Source organism: Microtus oregoni, unplaced genomic scaffold (genome assembly GCF_018167655.1).
Source record: "Microtus oregoni isolate MIOR12 unplaced genomic scaffold, Mior012 000015F_ref0000493, whole genome shotgun sequence".
NCBI lineage: Eukaryota > Metazoa > Chordata > Mammalia > Rodentia > Cricetidae > Microtus > Microtus oregoni.
Window position 1 is genome coordinate 19,478,049 of NW_024543074.1, and position 12,251 is coordinate 19,490,299.

At 37.5% G+C, this 12,251-nt stretch overlaps 1 protein-coding gene across 6 annotated transcripts in view; it reads right to left on the reverse strand.

The window, feature by feature from the left end:
- The window catches only part of Nf1 (neurofibromin 1), a 268,446-nt gene that overhangs the window by 217,560 nt on the left and 38,635 nt on the right, over positions 1 to 12,251 (reverse strand). For all 6 annotated transcript variants that reach the window (XM_041664518.1, XM_041664517.1, XM_041664515.1 and 3 more), the window contains exons 2-4: positions 5,973 to 6,116; positions 4,016 to 4,099; positions 159 to 349 (exon numbers count right to left, since the gene is read on the reverse strand). In XM_041664518.1, the coding sequence (XP_041520452.1) occupies positions 159 to 349; positions 4,016 to 4,099; positions 5,973 to 6,116 (419 nt within the window). The remainder of the gene's footprint in view (positions 1 to 158; positions 350 to 4,015; positions 4,100 to 5,972; positions 6,117 to 12,251) is intronic.

The window sequence follows — 12,251 nt, forward strand, 5'->3', positions numbered from 1 at the left end:
TCCAATATAACTCTAAATATTATATAATTAAAATGTCAAGAATACATAAAATTTCTTCAAACACCCAGATAAAAGTCATTCTATTAAGTATGTTTATGCAAACAAGAATTCTAAAATTTATTTTACTTAATAGCCCCACATGATTTATATACACTAACCTTGTAGAAATGCGACTAAAGACTGCATTGAAGTTGTTGCAGCTGAGAGAAAATAAAACCCCAGAAGCAGAATTCCGAAGTTCAGCTGCATGTTGGTTTCCTTCACGACAGGTGTGAAGAAAATGGCAGATTTCTGGTAGTAACTGTTTGACCAGCATTGTTTCATCTAATCTCATTGTGTCCTTTGGTTGCTGAAATGGAAATAATCACATAATTCTAAAACTTTAACTATACCTACAAACATTTCCAGTTACTAGGTTTCAAGCGTACAGAGAAGCTGAAATAGAAGGAACACCTACACCGTCACTTGAATTTAACAACTGTATCATTTCCTTGAATATGCAACATTTGCCTATGTATGGTCAATAAAGACACCTTCGCCCTGTCATTACAATTGAAGCCCAACCCTCCATCTGGCCTCACTGGCTCCGTATACCTGATCACTCCCTGTTTATCAGTTGATCCCTGCCCTTTGGGAAACCTGTTGTTCCCTGTGAGTTCTCAATGGACTGCATTCTTATTCACTAGTAAGTACACTGTATCATTTGTCATTAACATCCAGAGAAACTCCTAGTTGGGGAACACACTTCAAAATAAGTTATAAACATTATAATATCTCAGCCCTTGTGTATGTCAGCTTATTTTAATGAAGGTATTCCCTAACGTAACTTCAATACTAATTGTAATGACTCAGCCACACACGTGTGTAGACAAGCCCTCAAGCAGAAGTGCCTAAGGGTCCCAGGAATCTTACAGGACCCCGTGTGATCCATGTGCAGCATGGTTGCATCTTCTACATTCTTGTATGACGTAACCACGCCACCCCCTGCTGTGCGCATGCTCCAGACAGCCCTTAAAACCTGGAGGTGCCATCTTCAGCTCGCTCAGGTGTGCGATCTCCCCTCTACCTCCCTCCCTCCCTCCCTCCCTCTCTCCCTCCCTCCCTCCTCCTTCCTCCCTCCCTCCCTCCCTCTCCCCCCCCCCACCAACCAGGCCTGTACACCCCACCCCCAATAAACTCCTAAGTGGGTTTGTTGCATGTTCTTTGTTTTCTTCTCACTCGCGCCAGGTAATTTCACTAATTATATACAAAAAAATACCATTCCAGGTATCATCTAATACCTAAGCTATATTCTATGACACTGAAAATGTCTTTCACAGCTTTTTAATTCAGGATCCAAAAGTGATTCAACATGACTATTCTGTTCTTTCAGCTTCTTTATTCTAGAGTAATTTTCCCCATACACACCACATATGTCAATTTTGTATTCCATGCAATTAACTTTTAAAACTGGGCCAATTTTCTTACAGATTACTTGATTATTTCCTAGGTGGCATAGCTAACTAACCTGACACACAGTTCTAGGGATGTGGCTCACTGATACATGCACAAGGCCCTGAGTACAATCTCTTAACTCCACAAGCAAGAAAAGAAAAAAAGAAACCAAAACTAATTTCAAGAGCAGACCAAGTCAAGGAAGGTAATACGTATTTTAATCACATTCTACAAGGTAGACCATGGAAACACACCACCATCACATTCTACTGCCTCTAAAGGGTGTCAGCAGCAATCACTCTCCAAGACACATTACCTCTCAATAAAAAAAAAAAAGTTAATGAAGCAAAAGTTGTGTAAACTTAAAGAGGCAATATGCCATCCTACCAAACTCAATCATGGGTGTGCCTGATATACCAGAAATTACAAAGTACTAAACCTCTGCCAAGTTAAAAATGTCCAGCCTCCAAATTCTGTCCCTCTATATAATGATTTTGTTCTTCCACTACACTTTACAAGTTAACAGAGGACACCAAGCTAAAATAGTTCCTATGATTTTTCAGTGCAAAACTTGTAAATACTGCCTAACAATTTTGAAATATGGCCAGAGATTAGTAAGAGTTTAAAATAGTAGAGGCTAGAGAGATGACTCAGTGGTTAAGAGCACTTATTCTTGCAGAGGAACCATGTTCAGTTGTCAGTACCCATGTGGTGGCTCACAACCATCTGTAATATAGTCACAGGGGATCTGATACCTTCTTTTGACCTCCTCAGGCACCAGGCACACATACAGAATACATACATACATACATACATACATACATACATACTGCGTACATAAATACATACATGCAAATGAAACGCATAAAACACATAAAACAAATAAATCTAAAAAATTTTAGGGTTTGAAATATGCTGAGATGGCAAGATTAAGTAGAGTGCTTGTTGTAAAAGCCTGGTGACTCAAGTTCAATCCCCAAAACCCACGTAAAAGCAGGAGAGAACCAACTACCCAAAAGTTGTCCTCTGACCTCCACAGGCACACCATGACATGCACGCATGACCCCCAACACAAACAAACAAGTAAATAAACGCTACAGGAGCTGGAAATTTGGCTCAGTGGTTGGGAGCACGTACTGTCCTTGCAAAGGACCTGAGTTCAGTTCCCAACACCCACGCTAGATGAGTCACAACCACCTATAATTCCAGCTCCATGGAGATTCAAAATCTTTGATCTCTGAGTGCACCTACACGCATGTGCATAAATTCACATGCCAACACATACATATGCATATAAAAATAAAAAATGAACTTTTAAAAATATAAATAAAAACACACATGGTGCATATATACACAAGCAGGCAAAATACTCATCCACATGAAGTATCTTAAAATTTTTGTTTTAAATCTCTTCCAACTAAATTTACTGTAGAGAACTTTAACAAATAAAAATGGGAGAAGTTATACTGAATAAAAGCAAAATTCTGGCCAGTTGGTGGTGGCGCACGCCTTTAATCCCAGCACTGGCAGGAAAAGGCAAGTGGATCTCTGTGAATTGGAGGCCAGCCTGGTCTTATAGGAAGAGTTTCAGGACAGCCAGTGCAGTTAACACAGAAAAACTCTCTTTCAAAAAACAAACAAAAAGGGGGCTGGAGAGATGGCTCAGAGGTTAGGAGCACTGCCTGTTCTTCCGAAGGTCCTGAGTTCAATTCCCAGCAACCACATGGTGGCTCACAACCATCTGTAATGAGATCTGGTGCAGAATACAGTATATATAAGAAATAAATAAATCTTAAAAAAAAAAAGCAAAATTCTGTATTCTGTGATGAATAAAAAATATTAACTAACATATATGGCATAGAGAATTTTAAAGCAGAAATCTTCGTGTGTGTGTGTGTGTGTGTGTGTGTGTGTGTATACCCATGTTTGGTAAAGAATTAAGGTTAGTGAGTAATATGAACACTTTACACAACAGAAAAGGTGTTGAAAAAGTTCAAATAAAGTTATAGTTGAAATAGTCAGCCTCTCAGAGGGAACCTGGGAAAGAACCCAGTCCTCAGTGACTCCTCTATAGACCTATTACAAATGCTCAAATATACACAAGTATTCTGTAGTAGCTACCATCAAAAGGACAGATTCCACTTTCAAAGTCTGTATAAAGTTGAACCCATATTCATGAAGGAAAGAAAATGAGATTGCCCTCGGACTTCTCAATTATATTCTTTCAGCTGCAAAATGCCACAAGGCTAATAATATCTGAGAAATTAATCAAATGATGATTTCTTCATAAAAATATTTTCTTAAAAAAATTTAGCGACAGAAACGGCTCAAACTTAACATTTTAAGTAAATTTAAATAGCTATGTAATTTACTAAAGTTGATAAAATAATTTTTTCTAAATTCTGCAACAACAGGTCAACTGTATTTAATGTAATTTATATATATATATATATATATATATATATCTCTTAGACAAAGACTCTTCATGTGTGCTCAGTGTCCATACTGACCTTTTGATACTCCAGATAATTCTTAAGATTGAATTCACAGAACCTGCTTACTGTAGAATGAATTTACTTACCCCTGCAAGACATTTTTCCAGTGTATCCAATATAATCAACTGAGAAAGATACAAATTTTTTTCAGCAGCTTCTCCAAATATCCTCTAAAAGAAAAATATATTCAGAAAACTTGATTAACACTCTTCATTACAAATTAGCACATATGAAATATAAAAGACTAAAGGATCAGTCAGACAGTGGTGGCACACACCTTTAATCCCAGCACTTGGGAGGCAGTGGCAGGTGGATCTCTGTGAGGTCGAGGCCACACTGGCCTACAGAGCTAGTTCTAGAACGGCTAGGGCAACACAAGAAAATCCATCTCAAAAACAAACAAAAGACTAAAAATCAAGAAAAAATATTGATCTTCCATTTTGTCTTCTACATTCAATGATATTTAAGTCTACTATTTCTTACTGTGCCCTAATATTCAAAAAATAAATTCCTGGGAGAATAGAAATAGAGGCCATTTACTAAAGACTGTCGTTAGCTATGTAAGAGTAAAACAAGCTGCTTTATGTTTATAAAATGTCTATGATGTGTTCAGTCATGGTTTGAAAACACTGGTAATCCCAACACTATGGAAATAAGGCTAGTCTTAGGAACATAGCAAGTTCAAGGCCTGCCCAACTTACACGAGAGAAAACATGAAAAGAAGAAGAAAAATAAATGGGAGGGGATGAAGGGAGTAGGTGGTAATGAATCAATGAGGATTAAAAATAGTTCAAGAGTTAGAGGTCTGTACCAGTCCATCTCTTTCTACTACAAAACAACTAATTTCTTAATTCTTATCAAAATTGAATGCTGCATCAACAACAGTGAATCTTAAGCATTCACTACTTTCAAACTGAACTCTACATCGTCTATCTACTTAATAACAAGAGACTATTACTTTCATAGTACAATTTTTTTTCAATTTTCTACTTTTACCAGGTGGTGGTGTCACACACCTTTAATCCCAGCACTTGAGAGGCAGAGGCAGGCAGATCTCTGAGTTTGAAGCCAGCCTGGTCTACAGAGTGAGTTCCAGGACAGTCAGGGTGGTTACACAGAGACGCTGTCTCAAAGCAAGATAGATAGATAGATGATAGATAGATAAGAAGATTTCTATTTTTTTATTTTATTGTTATTATTGTGAGTGTGGGCTCACCATGGCGTCCACAAGGAGGTCAAAGGACAGATAACTTTTGGGGGCTGGTTCTCACCTCCAACCAGTGTGTGAACCATCTCACAGTCCCTTTAACTTTTCAGGAAGTTCTAAATGAATGCCAACATCACAACAGTTTTAAAGATGATCCCAAACATAAGAATACTGCAGTATAACTGGGAATGCAGCCATATACTCATACATAAAAATTCTAACACTTTGCTCCACAGCAGGCAAAAAGAGCTATAGCAAAATATTAAATGTATTGTCTAAATAAATGTACCCTTTTATAAAAGTTCCTATGTTTTTAGGAAATAAATTTTTAGGGGACTATCATTATTTGTTACAGGTTACGGGAAGGGAGGGAAAACTCATTAATATGGTCATAAAAATTAATCCCACAATTTAGGAGTGAAGATCATAGTTTATACACCACATAATTTGTACATGAACAGTTAACAAATACATTCAAGGAATCGGCTAATGAAAAGCATATTAACAGATTCCATACTACCCAGCTGGAGGTGTAGATGTGGCAGGAAAAGAAGGGGGAAAGAATCTATATTATGATCAGTTTACACACAATACAAAAGTCATGTAAATTCTGAATTCTGGAAAATGAAATAAGAGCAATAAGAGATGCTTTAAAGGTAAATATAAAAAGTCAAAATTTAAGTTACACTTGTGCTCACCATAAAATGAAATGACTCACATCTTAAATCCTAAGAAAATAGTCCCATACTTTTAAAACATGCTGCTCTAAACTTCCAATTCAGAACCAAAATAGGCCAATTCTCCAAAAAGCAGAAGTTCAGTAATCAGATACTCACCATATTGTTAACGTTCTTTAAAATGGTGGTGAGGCCACTGATGACCAGAGAAAACTTGTACTTGGAAATGTTGATCAGACATTCCTTGTTATGTTCGGTGCTGACTTTGGTATGTGTATTTTGCTGTCCTGTTTTTATTGGAAGCTAAAAGAGAAAAATATTAAGACTTTACTCTCCAAAATTACTAAACATATTCTTTTCAGTGAAAGTCACCTTAGATTTGAATCTTTATCAACCATAGCTAGCTAGATATAGATATATACCAACTTCTAATTTATAATATAACATGGAATTCAGAATAAATCCTAAATGCTCTATCAACTTCAATTTTTGGTTTTCTTTCTGGAAGTAATAAACCTCTATCTATAAGATCAAATCTTCTACCCAGTGCTTTCCAAGGAGAACCCACAGAACCAAAGTTATTACAAATTACCAATAAGAATGTCTGCAACAAATACATATAACCCTTTCCTATACACACTGAGCTCAAGCATGTAAAGAGCTACAGACCAGCAGACAATGGTGGTACCCTTTAATTCGAAGACTAAGTAGGCAGTGACAGGTGGACATCTGAGTTCAAGGCCAACCCGGTCTACAGAGTGAGTTCCAGGACAGCAAGAGCTATGCAGAGAAACTCTATCTCAACAACAATAATAACACAACAACAAAAATAAATAAAAAATAAAACAAAAAAAACCCAATAGACGAAGGAAATCTAGGCTGTAAACCTCTAGTCAATGGAAAACTTGTAATCAATGGAGAACAGAAGACAATTGTTCAGATATAACAAACTATAAACCAGGAACAGAGTAAAGACTGACTTCATAAGACCTGGGTTCAAGTCCCAGCACCCACATAGAAGTTTACAATCATCTGTAACTCCAGTTCCTGGGGATCCAATGTCCTCATACAGACATGCATGCATGCAAAACACCAAAGCAGCATAAAATAAATAAATAAATAAAAGATTAAAAATATTTGTAAAAACCACCCCCTCTTCCTGATGCCAGGTTCTGGTGGCACACACCTTTAATCCCAGCACTTGGGAGGCAGAGGCAGGAGGATCTCTGTGAGTTCAAGGCCAGCCTGGTCTACAAGAGCTAGTTTCAGGACAGGTTCCAAAGCTACAGAAAAACCCGGTCTTGAAAAAACATACATACATACATACATACATATATACATACATAAATAGAATTTAAAAGCCCAAAACGTAAAATTATTAAAAAATAAATAAAAGATTGCCAACCATACCACAGGGGCACTAGCAAAGCAACCAAGAAATTCATCTCACAGGAAAACAGATTCGTTGAAGGGCTGACCTATAGAAGAACTCAGTTACACCACATAGAAAAGCATTGCTACTCAACTCATAAGGGTAATTCTGTACATGAGCATCAGACCTCAATTCACTGTTTGTGTTAGACCCTGCTAATGCTAAAAGAGAACCACGGAGGCTCCCCTGTGAAAACCACACCTTAGATGATCTCCACTTGAAAGTGGCCCAAGTAAAGATGAGAGGACCAAGTGATATGCCTAAACATTTGCTAAGTTAGTAAGACAGGATTACTTTGACAGCAAAGAAATGCCAAATTCAGAGGGGATGGGGTCAGTATGTACGGAAGGCAGTGTACAGAAGCTATCAGATTACATAAAGTCAACCATAAAGATTGTGGAGGAAAAACATGAAAGCTCAGAAAAGAGAATTTTAGAAGATGAAAATGGCAGCAATACAACTGTGAGTTACCTAAGCTCCTCCACACAATCAACAGAGAATTCAGAAGAGCAAAGCTGAAGCTCACAAAGATCTACAGAGAGAGAACAAGGTTCTCCCAAATAAGGCTGTGCATGTGTGCATAGACAAGTAATACACACTTACCACAACACCAGGGGTGTATAAGTAAATACATAGAGGAAGCAGAAAGCCTGATGAATAATAAAAAAACAGATTTCCCCAAAAGGCAGTACATTCTCAATGAATACACAGCAGTCCAATTTAGAAACAAAACGGGGATGTATACAGCTACATATAGACATGTACAACAGGCTTATGGTCAAATATGAAGAACTGTGGCATGTTATAAAATACAACCAACAGAATTTTCTGCAATGATATTCTGTATCAGCAATGGCCAGCACCTTGGCCATGAGCCAGCTATATGTATATGTGGCTATTGTAAACAACTGTAACATAGCTAGTACAGAGGAGGAATCAAATGTTTGATTTTTATTTGAATTTAACTTTAAGTAGCTATATATGATGCACCTATCAAATTCCACTTGACAATAAAGTCCTAAAGCATCCAAATGAAAAATAAGTTATTCCAAGAAGCAACCTACAGTGAGAAGAAAATGTGCTGAAATTAAACTCCAGATTGACCACAGGGAAAAGTAGGTGAATAAAATAGAATTAGATAAAGGTAAGTAAGAAAAAGGAGGACAGCCAAGAGAACTACGAAAGAATGAAACCATCTTATTTCTCTCAGTTTTTTTAAATGAACTTCACTGCGTGGGAATCCAACTCAGGTTATCAACTTTGGTGACAAGTACCTTTGCTGCTCAGTCATCTTACCAGCCCCCTATACCTTTTTTATTTTCCTCCTTACCATGTCCATGGTTGGGCACCCTGTCCTGCCCTACATTGCTTCCCCATGTGCACATCCTCCCTAACCTGCTCCAACTCTCTGCTAATACACTTCCCCTCCTCCCATACAGAAGATTCACACAGCCCACCACTCCTTATGGGCCCACCCAGGTACTGATACCCATTTAGGGACATCTTTCTTATAAACTCCATCCTTATTCCAATGGGGCTTTGTTATCCTGTGGCCTACCTCCCCCTTCCTCCCTGGTTGAACTAATTTCTGACTGTTCCTGGCCTCCCTCTGGAGAGTAGTCTCTCCTTGTCCATTGCCTGACTCTGTTGAGCTGCCCCGTGTAGGTACTTTCTTTCTGCAGGAATACCTTTTTCATCCTCATCAGACTCTTCCCCAAATATGTACAAAGATGTCTACTTGTTCTGCTTACCTCACAGGTTTGTACTAAATGAGCATACAGAGGGAGAAAAGGAAGCAAAGGAACCAGAATTTTCTGTGGAAACAACGTGATTGTAGTTTAGGTTGGTAAGAAACAGGTTCTGGTCAGGTAGCTATCTGGAGAATCTAGAAACGACATTTGGGAATTGGCTTTTGGAGCTTCAGTAGTGATTGGGTAAATAAGGTACAAGTGCAAATAGGTTCTTCAAGAATCAAGGCTTCTTGCTGAACATGGCTAATCCCAGCACTCGGGAGGCAGAGGCAGGTAGATCTCTATGAGCTCAAGACTATCTTGGTTTACAAAGTTCAGTTCCAAGACAGCCAGGGCTACACAGAAAAACTCTGTCTCAAGAAAAAAAAGAGGGAAGAAGAGAAGGGAGGGGAAAGAAGGGGAGGAGGGAAGGAGAGGAGGGGAAGGGAAGAATCAAGGCTTCTGTGTATAAAACACTTGGGTAGCTGGAAATTCATAATACTGTGAAAATGAATAAACTAAAGCTCAAGCCATTCAGGGGAAAGTAAAGCTAAAATTAATTTCTTGGCAAAATCAGTTTGGCTCCATGCTAATACCTTTGCCTATAGATATCTTTTTAATACCTACAGTTTTAAAAATGGTGATTATGTAATGCCTGTTTTATGAGCTCAATACTAATTTCATGTTGTTACTCCACTCTGCCCAATTTTAGTGATTCACATACTATTAGCTTAGCTATAGCCTGTACCAATTATTCCCGGTTTAGCAATTTGCAGATGGCTTACCTTTTTCATTCAACTTTGTTAGAGGAATAATAACTTTGACTGTCAATTGTATACTTAAAATAACATTAAAGTAAAAATAAAACTTTATAATTTTAAGGCCATTAAACACTATCTAAAGCATTATTATGCATGTAATATGTAACCAAAGATGCAGAATCCTCTGTTTAATAAAACGAACTACAATATTTGAGGATATACTTTAACTTTTTAATGTATTAGCAATATTAATAATAATAATGTGTATTCTGTGCAGTGTCCTTGGAGGCCAGAAAAGGAAGTCAGATCCCCTGAGACTGAAGTTTAAAGATGGTCATGAGCTGCCATGTGGATGTTGAGAACTGAGAACCAAACTAGATCCTCCAGAACAGCAGCCAGTGCTCTCAACCAGTTAGCCCACTGTCCAACTCAGAATACATTTTTTTTAAAACAACAACTTTCTTTTAGATTTATTTATTATGTATACAGTGTTCTGCCTACATGTATGTTTGCACACCTGAAGAGGGCACCAGATCTCATTACAGATGGCTGTGAAGCACCATGTGGTTGCTGGGAATTGAACTCAGGACCTCTGGATGAGCAGTCAGTGCTCTTAACCTCTGAGCCATCTCTCCAGCCCCAGAATACATTTTTTAAACATGTTTGTTTCCTGATATGTAAAGAGGACATGTTGGAGTGCTTTTCCTCCTTGTAGGATTATTTTCTTTGTTTTTTTTTTTCCTGTATGTATACTAAGTGAAATGTAATGTCACTCCTACTTCCCATTATAGTGTGAGAGGCCTTTTAGAAACTCATTAGAATGTACACAGAGCAAACATTTTAGCTGGTGGTGACCTTTCGAGAATTTCTGAGTGAAACTAGAAACAAACTATCCATTGTTCACAGTACTTTACTTAATATTAGGCTTTCATTTAAATAAATTCCTATTTGTTAAAATCTCACATCTTAAGTAGATCATAATTTGTTCTAAACAGAGATCATGATTCTAAGGGAATTATTTTTCTTCATGCAGCCTAAGCCCTTTATCTTCAATTATCCAAAGATATCTATATATTCTATTATATTCAAAGATATTCATAATATAGCATAAAATATTTTTAAGGTTTCATTCACTTTTCCCCAATTTGGAAAGTAGTAAGTACTCATTGAAAAGAAACCCATAAAAGAAAAATTTTAAAACTCTCAAATACCTTTTTAAAATTTATTTTACTCAAAAAATTTTTTCATGTACCCCAGACTCAAACTCACCATTTCAGCCAAGGATGACCCTGAACTTCTGATCTTCCTACTTTCTCCTCCAAATCACTAGAGTTACTGGCATATGTGACCATGTCAGATTTTATACAATACTACAGTGAGCCTGCAACTTCATGCACACTACACGAGTACTCTATCAACTAAGCTGCATCCCCAGCATGTCTATATGATTCTTCTAACAAATACAAGGGAACAAGAGAGTTATCTTTCTCAGAAACTGTTTTATCCTTTGATTAAGAAAGTTTAAGGCAATTAATTAATATTTGTTGAATAAAAGAATAAACCACTTATATCACACTAACTTTCTTACTGCCTTTAACAGCTACCTTTTTATTATCCAGGGCAGTGTTCCTCAAACTGTGGTCCAAGAGCAGCAGGCAGTCCCTGCGAGTTTGCAGACTAAGGTACAAACAGCTCAGTGAATTCAGAGGGAAAGATTGAACAACCATTTCCTTTGCCTGTATTTTAAAACCTGAACTACAAAGTAACCTTTCTACCATAATCCTATTACTTCCTTAATAGGTGAAAATCTCCACAATATAAACTACCAGTCTCTTGGCTTAATCCTTTAATTAAGCATTATTTCCCAGGCAACCAGTAAGGCATAGTATCCTAGCCAGAGTGGATCTTCACAGATAGACTTACATCTGGAGGGTCAACAACTACAAAGTTGCCGACCAACCTCCCTATGGGCACATGCACAGGAGCTCCCAACAAGCCCTCACTTAATAGTAGACTTTTACATTTGTTTTCCCATTTTACTAAGGCATAATTAGCAAATAAAAATTTATGTATATGACTTACATAACATGATTTCAATATCCTGCAAAATCATAACCACAATTGTGGCAGTTTGAATTTAAATACTTGGTTCCCAGTTGGTAGAACTGTTTAGAAAGGATGAGGCATGGCCTTGTTGGAGGAGGTGAGTCACTGGGAGGGGGCCTTCAAGTTTCAAAAGACTCCTGAGATGTCCAGTGCTCTCCCTCTGTGTCCCAGGGTTATAGATCAAGATGTGATTCTCAGCTGTTGCTTCACTCTTGACATCATGGACTTCAACCCTCTGAAACTATAAGTCAAACTAAACAGTTGCTTTTATAAACTGCTTTGGTCACTGTGTTCTATCACAGCAATAGAAGAGTAAATATGATATAATCAAGCTAATTAATGAATTCAATACCCAACATAACTATCTTTGGTAAGAGGGAAAGGGTGAGAATATCTAAGACCTATGAAG